This window comes from Trametes versicolor, assembly GCF_000271585.1.
Source record: "Trametes versicolor FP-101664 SS1 unplaced genomic scaffold TRAVEscaffold_14, whole genome shotgun sequence".
Classification (NCBI taxonomy): domain Eukaryota; kingdom Fungi; phylum Basidiomycota; class Agaricomycetes; order Polyporales; family Polyporaceae; genus Trametes; species Trametes versicolor.
In genome coordinates this window covers 693,129-714,866 of record NW_007360334.1, presented here as the reverse complement: position 1 = coordinate 714,866, position 21,738 = coordinate 693,129, and the positions used below count along the sequence as shown (strand labels likewise).

Genomic DNA, 21,738 nt, shown 5'->3' with positions numbered 1-21,738 from the left:
TGCCGAGAGCGCCTGCGGGTCGGCATTTGCCGAAGCGTTCAGTATGAGTATCGCGAGTACGTGGCGGTTATCCTTCTGCCTCTGTACCACGACACCACCATAAAGAACAACCAGAATACTTATCACGTTTTCTGCTCTTGCTGCTCTTAGTGACCTGAATTTCATTTTTTCCGACAGGTTCAGCGTAAACATTGTTTTCCAGTACTCGTGGCGCACAGCGGATATAGAGTCGAATATTCCTCTCTCTCAACGATGAGCTCACCGAGCAACCCCCTGGGGTCGGAACCCCTGCGCACGCTCCCCGATATGCTGGCTCACTTTAGGATCGCCGCCAAGTACCTCTCCCTCTCGCTCAACGATGCTCATACGGCACGGTCACCCCGCCCCGTCCATCCTTCTCGTGCTCGTATACGCCGCGTCGAGCTAAGAAAGGAGAGGTCCGGCTCGAGGTGCGAATATCTTCTCGTATTTGTCACTCTAGATGGCAGGCCGTGGACGGAGGCCCCGCTGGGCGTCATCAAATGCGAGCGCAATGTCTTGTCTGAAGACCGTGACCCTATGAAACCACACCCACCACCCACCACCCGCATCGCCTACTGGCTTTACCTTGCCTCTTCCTTGTACAGCTTCCTCAAGGGCGGGCTTCCGCCCTACAATGGCGACCTATTCACACTATACAGTCCAAACGAAGTGCTTACATCCAAGCCCATCCAACGCTCCTGGACGCTGTATACGCACGAATACACTACGCTCCCTGCCGCAGGACCTGTCGACGTCACCGAGCCTCAGCCTGAATTCCCGCACTGGTCTCGGGATGTCACAGTGCCACCCACACTCTTCCACCTTGCCGCTGCTGCGTGTCTTCTCGAGAAGCAGCAACCCGAATACATTGTCCCTGACCGCCAATGCTTTTGGTATCCGACGTTGCTCTTCTATCTGCTCGTCGGTCAAGACGCTCTGGTCGCGGAGGTCGAACACGACGCGAAACGGGTCGCCATCGAGGATGCGTATTGGCCCGAAGCCTCCCGGGGCAAATCTCCTTCTGCCTCCAATGAAACGTACGTCCCTTCTGCCCCCGATGAATTGTTAATGACGTCGACGACTTAGTTTCCCCGCACACCCCGGAACGTTCCGCGACTTGTTTCAGCGCGTCACCCGCAAGGACATCGAGGATCTTTGCACGGAAGAGGAGCTGGACACGATCGCCTGCGAGAGGCAGCTCGCCAAGTTATACCGTGTCCTGCAAGATGCGATGTTGGATGATCGAGAACGCCATAGGAATTGGGGCCCGCTTGCCGTGCCAGGCAAGGAAGCTGTGATCGACGCTCTTGGAAGCACGATTCTAGACATGGAACTGGAGATAGAGAGGGTAACCGCTCGAAGGGCGATTGAGGCCGACAGGATAGCGGCAGCCATCAAGCTCGAGGCAGAGCGGGCAGCCGCGGCCAAGAGGCTCGAGGCGGAGACTGCCGCAGCGTTCAGGGAGCTGGAGGAGGAGACGGCGGCCAACACCAGGAAGTTCGAGGCGCAGGAGGCGGCAATGCGCAAAGAGCTCGATGCGGAGCTCGCCCGACTCGCAGCCGAGACGGCGGCCGCCAATGCAAGGGAGGCGGCGGCAGCCGCCAAATACAAACAGATGGAGGAGCACCTTGCGGCGCTGACGGCGGCACGCGTAGCCGCTCTCGCTCGATACTCAAACTTGGAGCGTCGAGCTGCGTCTGAAGGTGCAGCTCCGTCCAATGCTGCGTAGGTGTAGTATATGTCGTACACTTTGTCTTGCAGTTCACGTCGATTGTCGAGCATTTGCTGTATGTCTGTTAGGTGGCCCCGGTTCCTGCATGCCTGCTACTTCCAAGCCAAAACTCACCCGCTCTCAACCATTTGCTCTCGTATACCTTGTACACTACACCTCTTAACATGTATGCTATCCTCACATGTCCCACATATGGACGAGATCGTGTTCTACTGAGGGTGCCATCGCGCGATCCTCGCTGACTGTACCAGCCGAATCACTGGCTGGAGAGGCTGCTGCAGTGGATCTTCGCGAACTTGAAAAGGGTCCGGCGTGTTGGGTGACACAGTTGATGCCAATATGGAGGCGGTCGTTGTATGATATTATACCGTCAATTAATCTGGGTCGGGGTCGGGGTATTCGCGGGGTACAACAGCACTGGAGCGTATACTACATGGTATCTATGTGAATATACGAGACCATGCGGCCGCCCGGAGCGGCCTGCAGATACCAGGACCGAGACTGGCTCGTTCCACGCCTCCGTGCACGTACGCATCGACACGCACTGCAAGACAAAGTGTATGTACTACACCTGCGCATCATTGGACGGAGCTGCACCTTCAGACGCAGTTCGACCCTCCAACTCTGAGTATTGAGGGAGAGCGGCTGTGTGCGCCGCCGTCAGCGCCGCGAGGTCCTCCTCCATCTGTTTGCATTTGGCGACTGCCGCCTCTTCCCTCTCTTTGGCCGCCGCTGTTTCGGCTCCGAGTCGTATTAGCTTCGCCTGGAGCTCTTTGAGTGCTGCCGCCTTCTCCGCATCCAGCTTTTCGAGCGCTGCGATCTTCTGCGCCTGGAACTTCCTGGCCGTCGCTGCCGACTCCTCAAACTCCCTGATCGCTGCGGCGGTCTCAGCCTCGAGCTTCTTAACTGCGGCTGCCCTCTGTGCCTCGAGTTTGATGGCCATTGCGATCCTATCTGCCTCAAGCGACCTTCGATTGGCATCCCTCTGCACCTCCAGTTGCATGTCTAGGATCGTGCCTCCAAGAGCGCGGATCGCAGCTTCTTTGCCTGGCACGGCGAGCGGGCCCCAACTCCCATAACGTTCTCGGTCTTCCAACAACGCATCTCGTAGGCCGCTGTATAGCTTCGCGAGCCGCGCCTCGCAAGCCATCGCGTCCAGCTTCTCTTCCGTGCGAAGCTCTTCGATATCCTTGCGGGTAACGCGCTGAAACAGACCGCGGAACGTCCCGGGATGTGCGCGGAAACTAAGTCGTCGATGTCATTATCAACTCACAGGGGGGTAGACGGGACGTACGTTGCACTGGAGGCAGAGGTATATTTGCCCCGGGAGGCTTCGGGGCAATATGCATCCCCGATAGCGACCCGTTTCGCGTCCTGTTCGACCTCTGCGTCCTGGCCGTCCTGGCCTACGAGCAGATAATATAGCATCGCTGTAAACCGAAAACACTGGCGGTCAGGGGCAATGTATTCGGGCTGCTGCTTCTCGAGGAGAGATGCAGCAGCCGCAAGGTGGAAGAGCGTGGGCGGGACAGTAGCGTCCCGGGACCATGGCGGGAAATCGAGCTGAGGTTGTGTGACGTCGACGGGGCCGGCGGCAGGGAGCGTAGTGTATTCATGCACGTAGAGAGTTGGTGAACGTCGGATGATTCTGCTCACGCGTGCGTCGGTCGGACTGAAGAATTCAAAGCGGTCGCCACCGTAGACGGGCGGTTTGTTGCTGAGGAAGTCATACAATGCAGTGACGATGCCCACCCAATATCCGATGTGGGTGGTAGGCTCCGCATCATCTTTGGCAGGGTCTTTACTCAAGACATACCGGTCGCATTTGATGACGCCTAGCGCGGCCTCCGTCCACGGTCTGCCGTCTAGAGTGACAAAAGCGAGAAGATATTCGCACCTCTGGCCCGACTTGTCTTTTCTGAGCTCGACGCGGCGGATGCGAGCACGGGAAGGATGGACGGGGCGAAGTGAGTAAGATGTGTAAGCATCGTTGAGGAAGTCGGGGAAGTGCTTGGCTGCGACCCTAATAGAATGAGGAAATATACCGGAAAGCGTGCGCCGAGGTTTTGATGCACGGGAGGTGTTCGATGAATTCATCTCTGGTAAAGTCTAGTCAGTATCTGCTGCGTCGAATTTGAGGAGCGGGCGCGAACGTCGTGAACACTGGACGAACGCCACTAGCGGTTGAGGATCATGATGAAGAGCAGGGTGTCACAGTCCCTCAACGCGTTGACGGCGGTGATTAGAAGAGTGTGCCCAAGTGGAGACCACAACACGTAGCCTGTCTGAGTGACGGTTAGCCAACAGTGGAGGACAAGCACCAGGCATAAATACTGGCACCTTTCTTAGTGTGGCGGCGAACCAGGAGATGAAGTAGAATTTCAGGGACACCGGTATACCAGGGCTATCCCTGGTTAGCTTTTACAAAAGCAGCCCCTTAAAGCAACTGGAAGACTTGTTTGGCTATTGAGGACACCGCGGCCAAGTAACTCGAGATGATGAGCGCAGGAAGCAAGAAGCGAATCACTCCGCTGCGCCTAGAGCCCGCGCGTCTAACGTGGCGTCGACCCTCTAAATCGACCTTAACCGGCACATATTAAGTCGAGGAGCTTCGCCGTATGACTACCTAGCGCTCCGAGGGGCGTCGGAGCTGGAGAAGACAAGAACCCGGAAGTAGTGCACTTTGCGAGTACTTACCCCTCTGCTGGGGCGCCGATCGTGCAGCTTGTTCCGGAGGTCCAGACGCGAAGCACGTCCGCGCTCGGGGATCGCGAACTTGCGAAGCCTTGTACATCCGGCGTGTTGGCAGAAGCATTTAATATCGATTTGGAAGCGATCGTGAGTAGGCATTAGAGCATCAAGTAATCGAGGTCTGGATCGGGGTATGCGTGGGGTACATCAGCGCTGGGGCTTATACAGGGTAGCTAGGATACGGGACTATGCGGGCGAGCAGGAGCGATACAAGAAACGAAAACTATGCGGCGAGAGAGCGTCTGTACACGTACAAGGATGCGAGATAGGGGGAGGCTCTAAAGCCCCCAGATAGCGTACAAATAGATTAAAAACAAAGAGGATCAAAGCAGAGGGTTGCCGGGCATGGAGAACGCGGACGCGCGCGGGAGGTGCGTGAGCGAGACCAGCTCGTTCCACTCCTCCGTGTGCGTGCGCGGGATGTATACGTCGATCACCGCGTGGGTGCCCGTGGTCGTAGCGGGGGCGCGCGAGCGCATCCCGCCGCGTCGACGGCCGGGGCTGGCGGGCGTCGGTACCCTGCGCTCGCCGTTCGGGGCAGCCACGACGGCAGCGGTAGGCGCGAAGCGGTCTGCAGATACCAGGACCGAGCGCGACCGCCCGCGCACGGGAGACCCGGGGGCGGATGTGGGCCCGTTGCCCGGAAGCGTGATGTGCAGGGACGCGGTGGTTGGTGACAGCGGGGCCTTTGCGCCGTCGAGGGCCTGCAGCTGCTCCTGCTCCTCGCGCTTGCGCCGACGCTCTATTCTGCGCTGTCTGGCGGGTAGCCTGTATACCGCGACGATCACGCTCCACAGGGGTTGCATGGACAGCAGCAGCGCCGTGATCTAATATCGTAGGGTTAGCACGACGGAACCGCTGGATAGAGGATGATGGGGCGTACCTGGCCGAAGCTGGAGATGATGTTCTCCCCATCGAAGATGCAGTTTGCCTGGATCTGTATTTCGGCAGCTCCAGAGGTCGTCAGAACACGAAGAGCCGAGAAAGAGCACAAGAGGCGTACAGATAATGTAGACGAGCCAGAGCACGACCGCCGCGACGTTGAACCAGAAGACGATCTGCCCGTCGCGGTCCTTCCAGGCCGGGAAGGACTTGCACATCGACCGGAAGAGCTCTGCCAGGCTAGATCTGTACGTGTGGCGGGAGGTGGAAGCCATAGACGAGGAGCGTGTTGCGAGCGAGGACGCGCGAGACGAGTTCGAGGCCGTCGCGAGCCGCGCGCGGGCAGGACTCGTGAGCGCGAGCATGATTGTCATGCCGAGGGTGATCCCAAGGGAGAAGAGCAGCCAGAAGACCCAGACGACCATGTACTTGTCGTTGATCTCGCTCGCGGTAAAGGAGGCGAGGAAGAAGATGAGCGTCGTCCCGCCGCTGCAGTTCTTCTGGCTGTACGCTGGGGAGACGAAGAGCACGACGCCCCATGCCCATTGGAGCACGACCTGAGTGAGAAGCGCGATCGCGAGGAAGAGCCGCTGCTTGCCCTGCGCTTTCTGGACCTTGGCCTTGTCCTTGCTAGAGATGCGCGTGGGGCTGTCACGGTCCTCGTGGATGGTGTCGAGGACGTGCCGTGCGAGTTGCCGGTTGTAGTAGCTCTCTGGTGAGAGCCGCCAGATAGACAGTGTCGGAGCTACGGCCAGGGAGCTAATGCAAGATAGTGTGGCGAAGCTGTCGAATGGCAGTCAGCACTGCAAGGCCTGATAAAACTCTTTGGAGACAAGTTTGCTTACTTCAAGGTCAAAGTGGCATGGTGCAGTGTGATTGATTGGTTGCCCTTCTGCACCATGGCGGCGATGATGAGCGAGGCAGTGAGCAGTGTGGAGGCCCACGCGCTTGGCACGGAGTCCCGACGTGACAGGATGACGAGGAGAGCTGCAACGGTCAGTGTTAGCGACGATAATTCAGGCACCCTCCGTTATCCCTATCACGCGAGCTCCGAGCACTGGAATTTGATCCGCGACATTGGGCACAGCAAAACGGGTCAGGAGCAGCCTTGAGTCTTAACTACAAGCTCGCATCGTCGTCGGTAACGCGCAGAATATGCAACTCACTGTTCATGACGCTCTGGAGGTAGAACGCGGTGCGGACACCCACCCCCGCCAGGTCTGGATTGGGACATATTGCGACGCACGCCTCCGTGCTGTTGGACACGGAACATATCATGGCAGCGCGGGTTGCATCGGAAAGGACGTCGGGGGCGAGGTTGCACCACATTGGATGGTCGAGGAGGGTGTGCTATGACATAGAAGTCGAGGGGGGAGGAGAGGAGTTGCGTCCAGTGCGCCTGGGCACGTTATATAGAGCGCTGCGAGTGAGTCGTAGTGTCTTCTGCTCGGCAGCGCGTGGAATCAGCATCAGGCTGCCAAAGGGAAGCCACGTACGTCGTACGGATGCTCAGACAGCACTTCGTCGGCGCATGGCTGTTCGCGGTGGACACAGAGCTGAGCGCTCCGAGTGCCTTGCGGCTGTGATCCCTGTCGAACCTTGTCCGGTGCGCACCCAGGGTGTGCTGCGCAAGCTAGGTGCAGCGATAAGGCGGCGGATCTTGCAAGCGCTAGCGGGCGGCGGACGCGCCGTGGGGCATCATATGCATCAATCTGGGGCACTCCCGTACTCGACGCACAGCAGCTTCCAGGTCTCCCTGCTGTACGTGTGGGGGCGGTGCCGGCTATCGTTAGCAACCACATTGCTCTTTTTGCATGTTTGTGCGTTCCGGTGCAGGAGGCGTCGGGAATTCGGGCGGGCGTGCCCCGGCGATAAGGTTGCAGTCAATTAAGGAGCGAAGAGAAAGGGAATCAGCATTTACGCGCTGCCTGTACCCTGTAGCAGATTCCGGGTATCCGTCGCTCAAAGCAATCCAAGCGTAGATACTTTTCAGGCTGTCCATTGCGAAGCCGACAACCTCCGACCGCGTTCCACGGCCATGAAGCAAGCTGATAGTGTGAGCTGCGCTCCGAAATATCTATACCCTTTCGAGGCGTGAGCCAATTTCGCCGGTGTTCATTGAGACCCCAGGCTCGGGCAAGAAAAGCCCGGGTTCCCACTCCCATACAGACGCGTCTACTCGATAGCTGCGGTACGCGTCAGCGCCCACTAGTCAGGTACATACGACAGAGACTGCACTTGCCACTCACAGGATCAGTCAATTTGCGTTCGCAGATCGGGCTGAGGAAGAGATGGTGTGGCGGGGGCTGGGCATACCACGTCGCAGCTTGTCCGAGTATCCATATACAGTGTGTAGACTGAGTTCGCCGTCGCGGAGTCGGATAGCCTCATTCGCCGGCACCACGCAACTGTTGGTGGCGGCGGCGTTCTTCGGTGCTCTAACGGCCTATACCACAGCTTATAGCGCCATCTGTTGTGCATACTAGCATCCATCGTAAAAAGATAGGGGTAACTCCCTCCGACTGGCAGGACAATGAGGCAGCACCCAATCCCGAAGGCTGAATTGGCCAGGCAATTGGAGGAATCTGTTTCGAAGGCAGTCAACGAACGTGCTGGGGGGCGAAAATTGTAAGAGTTGAGAATATACACAACTTTGCGGGCCCGCGTTCGCTAGCTATTAATGGATCTTGAAGCTTCGATACTGAACATGATAGTTGTGCAGTAAAGAGATTCATAGAGGAGAGTTCGAAGAGGTCGTGGTGGTTACAAGTCAACGCGAGACAGGGATAAGAAAGTGATTGAAGGACAGCTACGGACGAGTAATCAAATTCAGACTCCGCTCTTACCATCGGTCGCCATTGATCATCATTCCTGAATATTGCAAAACTCGACATCCCCTCAACATGTTCATCCGCCACGGTCCTGGTTTGTCGGACGAATCATCATGGTAAGCACGGTCGACCTCATGTCCTCTCGCGTTGTCTCCATCTACGAATCTCATTGCTTCCGGTAAACAGGCGAGGACCACCGGTGATCGCGAGTAAGTACCCCATGAAGTGAACATTGGGGTGGGTAGCGAGGGCTTCCGTATTGTTCTCTGCATATGGCATGACAGTCGGCAGCCGCAGCAGTGGGGGAACCAGGAGTACAGCCAAGTGTTCAGGACCACATGCTATCGTGTACACGTCCGACATCGCCGAGAACACCAGCAGCAACTTCCCCAATGCAAGGAACAGGAGTGCAGGCCGTCGCGGACTCCGAAGCGGTACTTGCGCAGTCACTGACAACACTTGCCATAGATGGGTGATGCAGGCATGCCATGTGTCTAGGTGGCGCCAGAGACGCACGGGCATGAGGAGGAGCAGCGTCTCGCCTGACAGCTACCGCCTCGATGCGCCGCCGCCTCCGACCACCCAGGATCATTTGCAGGGCCCCCTAATCTCCTTGCAGGCCACTGGCTCCGTCCGACCGAGTACTCCGCACCCCGCAGGTGCAGTACAGTCTTCTACCGGACACCTGGTTAGTAACCGAGGCTAGCTGCTTGTACAAGGTTTCTCGGGGTTTCTGCACGCCCTCGAGCGGATTCCTTTCTCCCCCCTCTTGCAAGAACGCGATATCGGAAACGATGCCGGAAACAACTCGGAATTCCCTTAACGAAATCCCTTTACTAGCGCGACCGCGTACTGGCACCGATGCATCCCAGGCGACTGGTACGGCGGGAGTACGCTTTGTGGCCCCACCCGCTGGGAAGACCCTGCAGCGGTTCCAGAGGCAGCGCGACCGTATCCTCACGTCGCAACGACGTTGGGAGAGCATTAAGTCTGACTTGCCGCCTCAACTGTCTCGGAAACACAGTACGCCGTCCGTTTCGCCCTCGCGGGCCGTACGGAAGCTAAATGCATGAAAAGTCGGGATGATATCCATCGGTAGGTTAATTGCGCCCATAAGTACATACATCAGTGTTTTTTTAGCTTACTAAATGCATCTTTTGACTTATAGGTGGTGTGATTGGTACTGGCCTCTTCCTCGGGTCGGCAGTGAGTGATTTTTCGTATCATCATTTAGCGAACCGATGTCCGCACCTTGCATGAGCTAACTTTCACTTGTGTGCCCAGGATGCCATCCGCTACGGAGGCCCGGTTGGAGCGTTCCTCGGATACCTGATAGTGGGCAGTGTCGTGTACTGTTTGTGCGTCTCGATAGGAGAGATGATCGCCTACCTGTGAGCGACTGGTCGATGCCTAGTCATATGCAACGTAGAGCTGACTAGTACTACAGACCGAACGTTGGCGGAGTCGTGGGTCTCGCTGACCTGTACGTGGACCCCGCGCTTGGGTTCTCATTGGGATGGGCAGCTTGGGTGAGTCTCGCTCGTTGTTCGCTATGACGTTCGCTCATATAGAAAATATGGCAGTACAACTGGAGTATCACACTGCGTAAGTTCAGACTTCAAAACTCATGTCTCCTGAATCTCGACTGAGAGGCACTTCACCTACAGCGGCAGAGATCACTGCGGCGGCGGTTGTCATCGGATACTGGGATACCCATGGCAAGATACAGTACGTTCTTCTGCAGTACAGCTCCTTTCGGTGCATTAACGGTGCGATGTCAGCGTTGCAATCACGTCCGGCTTCTTTGTACGTACTTCGTATCGCTACGTTGTGTCATTTGTCGCTAATGTCCCATCGTAAACCAGCTAGTCATTGCGACCGCAATCAACTGCTTCCCCTCCAGATACTACGGAGAGGTCGAGTTTTACATGTCATGTCTGAAGGTGACCACGATCGTTATCATAAGTAAGTCCGTTTAATCCTTGTAAATGTTGCGGCGCCCTAATCAGGGCACATTTTCAGTACTCATCGGCTTGCTCATCGACCTCGGGGCGTCCGATCGAGGGTGATTTTGTAATGCGGCCATAATGCGTTTGAGGCTGACATTTGAGCCATACAGTACTATTGGGTTCAAATTTTGGAAGGAACAGCCCTTCGCGCATTCCTATCTCGGTATCGGAGGAGCAAAGGGGCGATTCCTTGGATTCTGGGCTGTCCTCATGCAGGCGTCCTTCTCGTTCTTCGGCTCTGAGGTACCTGGCATAGTACGCTTTTGTTCCCACTTCGTTTCCCGTGCGCCTATTGACACTTTGACAAGGCGGCAGGGGAAGTGATCGATGCAACGCGGGTAACGTGCCTTTTTAACCCCTGTAATGGGTCGTATACTGACTGCGTTCGTAGAATGTCCCGCGTGCTCTGCGCAGGGTTTGGATCCGAATGTAAGGCGCCGTTCTCCAATGTTCATCACAGTGCGGTACTTACCCCAAAACCATTAGTACCCTGTTTTACTTGGGAGGCATTCTAACCGCGGGGCTTCTCGTGCCCGCTGACGACCCGCGTCTGACCGCAGACGACAGCACAGGAAGAAGCTCACCGTTCGTGATCGCATTCAAAATTGCGGGATACAAAGTGGTACGTAGTGCCGTCCCCCTCCGCTCCTCAACGCGATGACCCACACAACGCATTATCAGCTCCCAGACCTCGTGAATGCGTCAATCCTCATATCAGCGTGGTCTGCGGCGGCGTCGGACATATACATCAGCAGCCGCTTTCTGTTCTTCCTCGCACGGCGCGGCCACGCGCCCTCTTTCCTTGCGTATCTATTCCGGCTCAACCAGCCGCGAACGGTGGAGACCCACGGGAGCGAGAGCGAGGCGACCGACGCGTCTGACGCGAATAGCGACGACGAGGATTCTGTAGTCGAAGGTGCGCCGGTCCTCCTTGCCAGGCCATGAGATCCGTAGCTGACTCCGTTTGTCTTTCTAGAACCCCGTGCGAGCCCGACGATAGAAGACGGCCTGGGCAGTGCGGAGGACTGGGACCGAGCGCTCGAGAAGAGCTCGACCTACGTCTTGCCGCTGGCCAGCGTCCTCGTCTCAGCGTCAATGGGCCTCTTCACGTTTCTGAGCTCGGCCTCGGGCAGCGCTAATACCGTCAGTCCCGTCTCGCTGTGCTTGGGTCGCCGCATGTGTGCTGATGGTCTGCAGACATTCCAATGGCTCGTCGCCGTCACGAGCGTGGCGTCTCTGCACTCGTGGGCCGGGATGCTGTACACGTATATCAGGTATGCCTTGCGTGTACGTGTGCGGATGTCGTGGATGCTGATGGATTTATGGTGTAGGTGGCACCAGGGCACGACGTATGTCGAGAAGAAGTGCCAAGACCCCGCAGAGATGTCACCGGAAGAGCGGGAGGCTGCGATGATACAGATCGAGGTAATCAAGAAGAACCGGCAGTGGGGCCAGCCATACGTGAGCACGATTCGTTCAGGATACCCGTATGGTGGAATATTGACAACTATCATAGCTCGCGTGGTACGCGTTCTCGTTGTGCATGTTGGTGCTCTTCACGAACGCCTGGTACGCTGTCTTTGAGGTCGGTTCATGTCATGATGGCTCACTTGAGGACAGGGCGGTGTTCGTGCATACCGATTGGCAGATAGGCAGGCTCACAGATTCATGTTTACACGCAACCCTGTCTGACCTGAATACTTCTCAGCCGAGGTCACAAACACTACGGCCACAAACGCTACGGTTACAAACACTACACAGCAAGCCAACCCGGCCTTACAGTCACGCGACGACCAGAAAGTGGCAAACCCAATCTCACAGTTCCTCTCCGCCTATGTGCCGATTGTGAGCCCGCATTCTTTCGCCTGCACACCCTTACGGGATTTTTACTGACGGCAATTTTGATAGCCATTCTTCCTGCTGCTCACGTTTGGGTACAAGCTCATCAAGCAAACACAGATGACCCGGCTTGATGAGATGGTATTCTACCGCGGGAGGATCCCGCCGTTTGACCCGCGCAATGAGGAGCCGAAGAACCGCCTGGAGAGATTCTTGCAGTGGATCCGGATCATATAGCGGCACGCAGGGCGCCGGCAGAGGGACCGACTCGCGAGGCGGCAGACGTGGCTGCTCGGTGCGCAGACTCACGTAGCACGCGCGGAATAGCACGCCGAGAGGACTCTACACAGACTGCTTGGACGAGATCTATGGACTCTGCGTCGAGTTGCACTGCCAGGGAGCCATGTATCCACAGAGAGAGCATGGGGCAGGTCGAAGGGCGCACGGCAGAGCAAGATACGCGGTACAGTAGGTCCTCGTTCGGCGGATGAAGTTTCATGGTAAGCACAGCTCCTGGGACCGATCAGGGTCATTCGGCCGACCTCACGTCTCCTCGTGTTGTCCCGATCTACGAGTCTTATTGGTTCCGCTAAACAGACGAAGACCACAGGTTCGGAGTGAGTGATTCCACGAAGTCAACATTGTGTCACAGTGCTTAGTCGGCAGCCGCAGCAGCGAGGGAATCGGGAGCACAGCCAAGAGTCTACTTATGACCACATGGGTTCGTGCACACGTCCGATATCGCCTACTACACTAGTAGCGGCTTAGCCCAAGGAACAGAGCGGTGCAGATAGGTGTAGATACAGCTGGAAATCTGTTGAACGAGTAACAGTAGCAAGTGCTCGCGCGGCAAAAGACAACAATTGCTATATATGGCGATGTTGGCATTCCATGTGTCTATGTGGCGCAGCAGGAGTTTAGCGTCTCGTCTGACAGGCGGCTGCGACCACGCTGCGACCCACTGCCACGATGCGCCGCCGCCTCCGACGATCCAGGATCTTTTGCATGCTCCCCTTATCTCCTTGCAGGTCACTGGCTCCGTTCCGAGTGCGTTCAAGCCTGGTACAGCCATCCACAGAACCCTAGTTAACCGGTACCGAGGCCAACTCCTTGTACAAGGTTTTGAGGGGTTTTCGAGTGTATTCTTCTTTCACCCCCCTCTTGCAAGAACGCTATATCAGACGCGATGCCAGACACAACTCGGAGCGTCCTCAACGAGATCCCCTTACTAGCACGACCTCGCACGGGCACTAATGCATCCCAGGCGACTGGTACGGGAGTACGCTTTGTGGCCCCGCCCGCTGGGACGACTTTGCAGCGGTTCCAAAGGCAGCGCGACCGTATCCTCACTTCGCAACGACGATGGGAGAGCATCAAGTCTGACTTGCCGCCCCAACTTTCTCGCAAACATAGTACGTCATTCATTTCGCGCGTGTCGGACCGAAGCTAAACCTATGAACAGTCGGGATGATATCCATCGGTGGGTTCATTGCGCCCATAGGTATACTTATTGGTGCTTCCGAAGCTTACTAGAGGTATCTATCGATGCGTAGGTGGTGTGATTGGTACAGGCCTCTTCCTCGGGTCGGCAGTGAGTGACATTCCATGTTACTGTGTAGCGAAACTAGGTCCGAACCTTGCATGGACTAACCTCACATTGTGTACCCAGGATGCCATCCGCTACGGAGGACCGGTTGGGGCGTTTCTCGGATACATGATAGTGGGTACTGTCGTGTACTCCTTGTGCGTATCAATAGGAGAGATGATAGCCTACCTGTGAGAGACTGGGTGTTACATATTGGCTATCTTCGACATGAAGCTGACAAGTACTACAGACCGAATGTGGGCGGAGTCGTGGGTCTCGCCGACCTTTACGTGGACCCCGCACTCGGGTTCTCATTAGGATGGGCAGCTTGGGTGAGTGTATCCCTCCGATGCTGTTCACAACAATGTTTGCTCATGCGGGTAACTTGGGTAGTATAACTGGAGTGTCACGCTGCGTGAGCTGATATTTATGTGTCGTAAGGAGTTCGACTGAGAGCATCCCCATTTACAGCGGCAGAGATCACTGCGGCGGCCGTTGTCATTGGATACTGGGATATCGCGGGCAAGATTCAGTACGTCAGCCTTTAAGGCAGTTCCCTTCGGTGCACTAACAGCGCAATATTAGCGTTGCAATCACGTCCGGCTTCTTTGTACGTATCTGGTACCGGTTTGTGGTGTCCGTTGTTCATGTCACATCGCCCTACAGTTAGTCATTGCAACAGCGATCAACTGCTTCCCCTCAAGATACTACGGAGAGGTAGAGTTTTACTTGTCATGTCTGAAGGTGACCACGATCGTCATCATAGGTAAGTCACTTCGACCCTTTTCGGTGTGCAGCGCTCTGATCGGAGTGCGCTTTCAGTACTCATCGGTCTGCTCATCGACCTTGGGGCATCCCATCAAGGGTGAGTCTGCGATACGGTTATGACGCAGTGCTTGTCGCTAACTTTCGCTCTACATAGGACTATCGGGTTCAGAACATGGAAGGAGCAGCCCTTCGCGGATTCCTATCTTGGTATTCACGGACCTAAGGGGCAATTCCTTGGATTTTGGGCTGTCCTCATGCAGGCGTCTTTCTCGTTCTTTGGCTCTGAGGTGCCTGGTATAGTACGTCTGTTGTCCTCATGCACACAAAATAAATATTAACATTTGCATGTCAGGCTGCGGGAGAAGTCATTGATGCAACGCGGGTAATGCGCCACCTTAACTTGGCCATTAGACTTAATTTGACTGTGAGCACAGAATGTTCCGCGGGCTCTGCGCAAAGTGTGGATTCGAATGTGAGACTCTGTTCCCCAAACATCATGACAGCGCGATGCTCACATCTGGACGATTAGCACGTTATTCTACCTCGGCGGCATGCTGTGTGCGGGCCTTCTCGTGCCCGCCGATACTCCGCTTCTGTCCACCGATGATCAGACAGGCAGACGCTCGCCGTTCGTGATCGCATTCACGCTCGCCGGATACAAGGTGGTACGTGGCGGGGGCCCACTATACTTCCCAGCATGATAGCTCACCCAGCGCGCTCTCAGCTCCCGGACCTTGTAAACGCATCAATTCTCATCTCTGCGTGGTCTGCGGCGGCGTCGGACATCTACATCAGCAGCCGATTTCTGTTCTTCCTCGCTCGGCGGGGCCACGCGCCCTCTTTCCTAGCACATCTGTTCAGGCTCAACCAGTCACGCGTGGCAGAGGTCCACGAAAGCGAGAGCGAGACGACCGATGCGTCCGATACGAACAGCGACGATGAGGACTCTGTCGTCGAGGGTATGTTTATAGTGCCTCTTGTCGGGTGTCGAAGACGTACCTGACGTTGTTTGTCTCTTAGAGCCACGCATGAGTCCGACGATAGAGGACGGTCTTGGCATCGTGGAAGACGCGGACCCATCGCTCGACAAGGGCTCGACCTACGTCTTGCCGCTGGCTAGCGTCCTCGTCTCTGCGTCGGTCGGCCTCTTGACGTTTTTGAGCTCTACCGCGGGCAGCGCCAACGCGGTCAGTCTTATCTTGCTGTGCTCGAGTGGCATGTGCCCTAAATAATGCTTTTCCAGGCTTTCCAATGGCTTGTCGCCGTCGCAAGTGTTGCGTCTCTGCAGTCGTGGGCTGGAATGCTGTACACATATATCAGGTATGTCCTGCGTGTGCGCATTCGAACGTCGCGGGTAATGATGGCTTTATGCATTAGGTGGCACCAAGGCACGACGTACGTCGAGAAGAAGTGCAAAGACTCGGCAGAGATGTCGCCGGATGACCGGGAGGCTACGATGACACAAATTAACGAGATCAAGAAGAACCGACAATGGGGCCAGCCATACGTGAGCACGCTTCATCCAGGATGCGCGTGTGGATGAGTATTTATGGCCACTCTAGATCGCGTGGTACGCGTTCTCATTGTGTATCTTGGTGCTCTTCACGAACGGATGGTGCGTTGTTTTCGACGTTGACCCACGTCATGATGGCTCACTTGAGGACAGGGCGGTGTTCGTGCATAATGGCTGGAAGATAGGTAGGCTCACAGGTTCATATTTACACACAATAATCTTTCCTGACCTAAATACCTCTCAGCCGAAACGACAGACGACAATTCCCCTTCGTACAAGGATAGCGATAAAGAGGCCAACCCGGTCTCGCAGTTCCTCTCGGCCTATGTCCCGATGGTGAGCCTGCATTCTCTCGCCTGCTCTCCTCTACGGGGCATGCACTGACGCAGATGTCTATAGCCATTCTTCCTGCTGCTCACGTTCGGGTACAAGCTCATCAAGCAAACACAGATGACGCCGCTCGACGAGATGGTGTTCTACCGCGGCAGAGTCCCGCCGCGCGACATGGACAATGAGACGCCGAAGAACCGCCTGGAGAGGTTTTTGCAGTGGACCCGCATCATATAGCGGTACTGTTGGGTGCGAAGTACATAGTTCTCGTCAACTGACAGGAGGGTATATGTAGATCAAGCTATAGTCAATATTGTGCAATTGGTCTTTATCCCTTCTTGTATCGTTTCTGCTCGCGAAATTTCACACCTCAAAAACACACCTCTCCTTCTATCGCGGTAAAAAAAAAAGGATAGGAATTCTCGCAAGCCTATCACACCTCACCTAGTGGACGTCCGTTGACCTAGCTAAGATTGAGTGGTGCTCTATTAGCATCAATCCTGACTCCTGAGTGTGGATTTTCGTGATCACCTCTCGTTTTGTACTGCACTGTTTCTTCTGCGCGAGTTTGGATCTGCGGCCTTTTCCCCCGTCCTTCTCGTATCGTTAGTTCACCTCCCCGCCTCGGACCGAGCCAGAACTGAGGAGGAACTTGACGATCAATCATATTACCTCTTTTGGACGCACGCGGTTGTCAGACATTAGACGCCCGTGGTCGCAGCGGTATAGGCGGCACTGCGTCTTGTTCTCTCCCCACGCTCTGCCCGTGTCTTCTCCGCTGCTGACGAGTCCTCTGAGATTACCAACGGCACTTGACGACTCTTCAGACCAAGGGTTTCTCCGTTCAACGTCTCAGACGACAGCCAGACCAAGAGTACCTCCCTGCAGCATCTCAGACGAAAGGCCTCGCACCGGCCCGCGTAAAGGCACGCGCACTGAGCTTCGGACGTGAACGAGTTCTCACAGGATAGGGGCAGTTGTACTCACAGGTGAGTACACTGAGACCGAGGCGCTGCTGGCCGCTAACGAGACTGCGCTCGCTGTTCGAGCACAGCATTCGTACATATTCGTACAACATTCTCCGCAGTGAGCAGCGCCGCGTTCTGCATCTTGTCCTTTGACCACGATGTCTCATTACCCAGAGGTGAGCCTATTGAGTCTATCGAACCGTGCTGTGGTCAGCTTCTTGACCCACGCGTAGGCGGACGAAGCCCAGCACGGCCACTATAACGATGGGTACTCTCCATACCTGAACTACCCTCAGACTGGGTACAACACTGCCCCCAGTCCCAACTATGAGCAGGAGCACCAGTCTTACCAACCGCTCCATCTTGACCCGTTCATGAACCCCCAAGGGCCCAATGCGTTCCAAGCACCTCCTGGACAGCCGTCGAATGCCTTCCAACCTCCTCAGCCACCGCACTCACCTCCCAATCCGAATTTGTACGACTCGTACAACCCTGGATTCCCTCAGCCCCACTCCCCTCCCCCGATGCACCCCGGCTCGCCTCCCCTGCACCCAGGATCTCCTCCGCTGCATCCCGGAGATTACCTGAACACAGCAAACTCTCCGCAGCCTCTCGGCGCACCCCTTGCTCCCCATCCGTCACCCTACCACGGCTCTTCATTTCAGCTCCACGATGAGCCTGGAGAGGACTTTGATACTGGCGATATCCCCCTCTTGCGCCGTGACGGACCGACGGGTGGTGCTATGCCGATGCCCGGTGAGTACGACCCCGTTGAATCCGACGATAAGTCGGAGAACAACATCCGCTATGGGAGAATTCCACAACGCGTCCCGCGTCGGTACAAGACCATCAAGAAGGTGGAACTGTTCCACGGCAACTTCGTCCTGGACTCGGCCGTGCCAACAAAACTGTTGAGCATGTGTCAACAGAAGGACGACCGCGAGTTCACGCACATGCGGTACTCTGCGGCCACATGTGATCCGAACGACTTCAAGGACGACGGGTTTACCCTGCGGCAGGTGCATTACGACCCGCCGCGGAGGACGGAGCTGTTCATCGTGATGACGATGTACAACGAGGACGAGGAGCTTTTCTGCCGGACCATGCACGGCGTCATGAAGAACATTGCGCACCTGTGTAAGCGCGACCGGAGCAAGACATGGGGTAAGGAGGGCTGGAAGAAGGTCGTGGTGTGTATCGTGTCCGACGGCCGTTTGAAAATCAACTCGCGCACGCTGAGCGTTATTGCCGCCATGGGAGCGTACCAGGAAGGCGTGGCCAAGGTCCGTCCGTCATGTCGCTCACGAACGTGCTCGTACTTACTGCGCGTCTAGAACAAAGTGAACGGGAAGCCTGTGACGGCCCATATCTATGAGTACACCACGCAGAGTGCGGTCCGCCATTTTCGTGAGCTGCACTCGTGATATTGACCGCTGTGCGCAGTTTCCGTGACGCCGTCAATGAAGCTCGAAGGAGCAGAGCGCGGCATCATGCCGGTACAGATCATCTTCTGCCTGAAGGAGAACAACCAGAAAAAGATCAACTCGCACCGGTGGTTCTTTAACGCGTTCGGGCCGATTCTCCAGCCCAACGTCTGTGTGCTCCTGGACGTCGGCACGATGCCCGGACCTACGTCGATCTACCATTTGTGGAAAGCGTTTGACATCAACTCAAACGTCGGAGGAGCGTGCGGCGAAATCGTCGCGCTGAAGGGCAAGTATCTGCGGAACCTGATTAACCCCCTTGGTACGACACCGCTCTCAACTGCGGATGTGGCCGAGGCTTGACCGGTGTTTTTGCAGTGGCAGCGCAGAACTTTGAGTACAAGATGTCGAACATTCTTGACAAGCCTTTGTGAGTGGATTCGGGATGGTGGTAGCCTCATGCGCTGACCTTCCTCTTCGCGAAGGGAGTCCGTCTTCGGCTACATCACCGTTCTACCTGGCGCGTTCAGCGCCTACCGCTACATCGCACTGCAGAACGACCAGACGGGCGAAGGCCCGCTGCAGAAGTACTTCCTCGGCGAGAAGATGGTAAGGTCTCGTGTCTTCTTCACGAGTACTCTCTGCTGAGCATATGATATAGCACGGAGCTGGTGCGGACATCTTTACAGCGAACATGTACCTTGCGGAGGACCGCGTAAGTCGTCCCGGACGTTTTCGCCGAGGTTATGCCTGATGTATGTGCTGTAGATCTTGTGCTGGGAGCTGGTATCGAAGCGGGGCGGCGCGTGGATCTTGCACTACGTCAAGTCTGCCTACGCTGTCACGGATGTTCCGGACCAGGTTCGTGTACCCGCTTCAGGCTTCATGACGCGGGCCTGTGCTGACATATGTCTAGGTCCCTGAGCTGATCAGTCAGCGACGTCGGTGGTTGAACGGCTCTTTCTTCGCCGCGATCCACAGTACTGTAAAGTTCCACTACATCTACCGCTCGTCACATTCTTGGTTGCGCAAGTTCTGGATCCACGTCGAACTGTTGTATCAATGTTTCAACCTGTTCTTTTCCTGGTTCGCTCTCGTAAGTGACGTCGCTCTTCATGACAAATTCGCCTGTATTGACGCGTTCCGCAGGGAAACTACTTCATTTCGTTCACCATTCTGAGCGAATCTTTGGAGGACCCGTCATTCAACCTCGGAAACGGAATCCACGTCGTCAACGTCATTCTGGAATACTTCTACCTCGGCCTGCTCATCTTGTGCTATATCCTCGCGCTCGGAAATCGGCCACAAGGCGCGAAATGGGGCTATACTCTGGCCTTCATCGGCTTCGCGATCATCACGGTGTATATGACGGTGCGACCCCTTCTATCAGCCTGCGGCGCGGGTTCACTAAACAACGTGCATTTGAAACCTGTAGATCGTGGCGTTCTTCCTGGCCTTCAAGGGGGTTGACAACATCATCAAGACCGATGGGCCTCTTACTCCAAGCTCACTCTTCACGAACTCGATCTTCAGGAATATCGTTATCTCATTGTTGGCGACACTCGGCCTGTACATCCTTGCCTCACTCATTTTCGTGCGTTCGGGCGTCCTTCTGCACCTTCTATTTGATCCTGATATCACGGCCGTAGTTCGAGCCATGGCACATGATCACGTCGTTCGTCCAATACCTGCTCATGGCGCCTTCATATATCTCGGTCCTCAACGTCTATGCCGTGCGTTTGCTTCCGCTCGTCCGCGGAGAGTGATACTGATGAACTTCCCTTGCAGTTTGCCAACGTCCAGTGCGTCTGATCGTCGTCATCGTTTTCCGCCCTGCAAGGGCTGCTGACCAAACTTCGCGCTTCCCCGCATTCCGCAGTGATGTCTCGTGGGGCACCAAGGGCGACAACAAGGTCTCGACTGATCTCGGCGTGGTAAAGACAGGGCCGAACAAGAATGAAGTGGAGGTGGAGGTTGTGACAGGCGAAACGGACATTAACGCGGCGTACGAGGACGCCATCCACATGCTGTCCACGAAGCCGCCCAAGGCGGACTCGAAGCCCGACGCCGCGACGCAGCAAGAGGACTATTACAGGAGCTTCCGAACCAAGTAAGTCTTCTCCGCCCAGACCTTCTCCGGGTACCACGAGGTGACTAACACCGTCTTCAGTGTAAGTTTCAGGTCTATGAACAGATGAGGTGATCCGGTGCTGACATATCCGGGGGCTACCAGGTCCTGCTGTGGTGGACGCTATCGAACGTGAGTGGAGTTTGCCCGCCCATGTCCCTCGGTCTTGCTGACGGTTGCCCTATCGCAGGCGCTCCTTGCGGCCATCATCGTGTACGTCCGCTGCGCGACATGAGACGTGTTTGGGCGCGGCTGATCCCGGATTTGCAGCACCGCGACGGGCAAGGCGTCCGACAAGGGCGCGCACAACACCGTCAACGGATACATGGCCTTTATCCTGTTCTCGGTCGCAGGTCTCGCGTGTAAGTGCTGTTCGCTGTCGCGGGATGAACATAGCTGATAGGGAACTGCCGTTTTCGCCGTAGTGATTCGATTCATCGGCTCGACGACGTACATGCTCATCCGTCTCTTCGCCGGCGAATAAGGTGTGCCGGGTTTCTTCTTCCTTGCCTCTTCCATAGTCTTGGGATCTGCCTGTACGGACTGCTTCGCGACGACTGCTCTGAATTGATGCTACGAACGATGACGAACTACGTTTACACTGGTGCTACAGTTGCTTCTGCTATCGATACCCGTGTTGCCTGACTACTATTACTAAAATGCTACGCTACGTCGAACGCTTTCGAACCGTGTCATAAGAATAAGCAAGGACCGCTGGACTTCGAGTTGCGCAAAACAGACGAGAGCGAGGACCCAAGAAACGAACGAAGAGCGGGGCGGGGGGTGGCGAGGGTGAGTGGTGAGAGGTGAGAGTGGCGGGGCCTGCCGTGGAACCACGCTATGGTAGATGACGCCACGACGAGAGGGGCGGTGGGGGTATAATGCGCTGGATGTGAGTGGTGTGGGCGGTTCGGCGGTGTCATGATGATTGTTTCCCCTGCAGACGAACAGTCAGTT

The 21,738-nt window shown here is 56.1% G+C and overlaps 6 protein-coding genes across 6 annotated transcripts; 4 read left to right on the top strand and 2 right to left on the bottom strand.

Annotated features, from left to right (window-relative positions):
* Positions 1-252: 252 nt before the first annotated feature.
* TRAVEDRAFT_53767 (uncharacterized protein) lies at positions 253-1,750 on the top strand (the record flags this gene model as incomplete). Its single annotated transcript, XM_008046687.1, has 2 exons — positions 253-1,058; positions 1,108-1,750. The coding sequence occupies 2 exons, from the start codon at positions 253-255 to the stop codon at positions 1,748-1,750; spliced, it is 1,449 nt and encodes a 482-aa protein (XP_008044878.1).
* A 568-nt stretch (positions 1,751-2,318) lies between these two features.
* On the bottom strand, positions 2,319-3,850 carry TRAVEDRAFT_53766 (uncharacterized protein; the record flags this gene model as incomplete). Its single annotated transcript, XM_008046686.1, has 2 exons — positions 2,319-2,997; positions 3,048-3,850. 2 exons carry the CDS (start codon positions 3,848-3,850, stop codon positions 2,319-2,321), a joined length of 1,482 nt encoding a protein of 493 aa, XP_008044877.1.
* A 784-nt stretch (positions 3,851-4,634) lies between these two features.
* Positions 4,635-6,710, bottom strand: TRAVEDRAFT_156445 (uncharacterized protein). The gene is made up of 5 exons (XM_008046685.1): positions 6,553-6,710; positions 6,232-6,373; positions 5,508-6,169; positions 5,388-5,455; positions 4,635-5,331 (listed from the first exon to the last, which is right to left on the bottom strand). Exons 1-5 carry the CDS (start codon positions 6,662-6,664, stop codon positions 4,828-4,830), a joined length of 1,488 nt encoding a protein of 495 aa, XP_008044876.1. The 5' UTR covers positions 6,665-6,710; the 3' UTR covers positions 4,635-4,827.
* A 2,301-nt stretch (positions 6,711-9,011) lies between these two features.
* Positions 9,012-12,414, top strand: TRAVEDRAFT_75343 (uncharacterized protein; the record flags this gene model as incomplete). The annotated part of the gene is made up of 22 exons (XM_008046684.1): positions 9,012-9,240; positions 9,295-9,312; positions 9,386-9,423; positions 9,502-9,608; positions 9,665-9,746; positions 9,801-9,822; positions 9,885-9,945; positions 9,999-10,023; positions 10,083-10,182; positions 10,240-10,282; positions 10,337-10,481; positions 10,535-10,564; positions 10,618-10,655; positions 10,713-10,848; positions 10,908-11,142; positions 11,203-11,369; positions 11,424-11,500; positions 11,558-11,687; positions 11,743-11,795; positions 11,847-11,896; positions 11,935-12,071; positions 12,135-12,414. The coding sequence occupies 22 exons, from the start codon at positions 9,012-9,014 to the stop codon at positions 12,300-12,302; spliced, it is 2,091 nt and encodes a 696-aa protein (XP_008044875.1). The 3' UTR covers positions 12,303-12,414.
* An 837-nt stretch (positions 12,415-13,251) lies between these two features.
* TRAVEDRAFT_75342 (uncharacterized protein) lies at positions 13,252-16,553 on the top strand (the record flags this gene model as incomplete). Its single annotated transcript, XM_008046683.1, has 22 exons — positions 13,252-13,477; positions 13,528-13,545; positions 13,619-13,656; positions 13,735-13,841; positions 13,901-13,982; positions 14,044-14,065; positions 14,122-14,182; positions 14,236-14,260; positions 14,317-14,416; positions 14,473-14,515; positions 14,573-14,717; positions 14,771-14,800; positions 14,853-14,890; positions 14,948-15,083; positions 15,143-15,377; positions 15,439-15,605; positions 15,662-15,738; positions 15,796-15,925; positions 15,981-16,033; positions 16,085-16,116; positions 16,176-16,267; positions 16,331-16,553. 22 exons carry the CDS (start codon positions 13,252-13,254, stop codon positions 16,496-16,498), a joined length of 2,025 nt encoding a protein of 674 aa, XP_008044874.1. The 3' UTR covers positions 16,499-16,553.
* Positions 16,554-17,972: 1,419 nt separating this feature from the next.
* Positions 17,973-21,265, top strand: TRAVEDRAFT_135673 (glycosyltransferase family 2 protein; the record flags this gene model as incomplete). Its single annotated transcript, XM_008046682.1, has 17 exons — positions 17,973-18,512; positions 18,564-18,618; positions 18,673-18,975; positions 19,032-19,083; positions 19,139-19,262; positions 19,315-19,368; positions 19,422-19,514; positions 19,570-19,749; positions 19,803-20,024; positions 20,089-20,247; positions 20,303-20,386; positions 20,442-20,455; positions 20,533-20,763; position 20,824; positions 20,887-20,913; positions 21,068-21,143; positions 21,207-21,265. 17 exons carry the CDS (start codon positions 17,973-17,975, stop codon positions 21,263-21,265), a joined length of 2,274 nt encoding a protein of 757 aa, XP_008044873.1.
* Between the last annotated feature and the right edge of the window lie 473 nt (positions 21,266-21,738).

Excerpts from the sequence above, each read along its gene's own strand:
- TRAVEDRAFT_156445 (XM_008046685.1), bottom strand. The coding sequence starts at position 6,664 with ATGATATGTTCCGTGTCCAACAGCACGGAGGCGTGCGTCGCAATATGT. Across the intron at positions 6,170-6,231 it reads CATGCCACTTTGACCTTGAA|CTTCGCCACACTATCTTGCA; the intron begins GTAAGCAAACTT and ends GCCATTCGACAG. Across the intron at positions 5,456-5,507 it reads CTGGCTCGTCTACATTATCT|CTGCCGAAATACAGATCCAG; the intron begins GTACGCCTCTTG and ends CGACCTCTGGAG.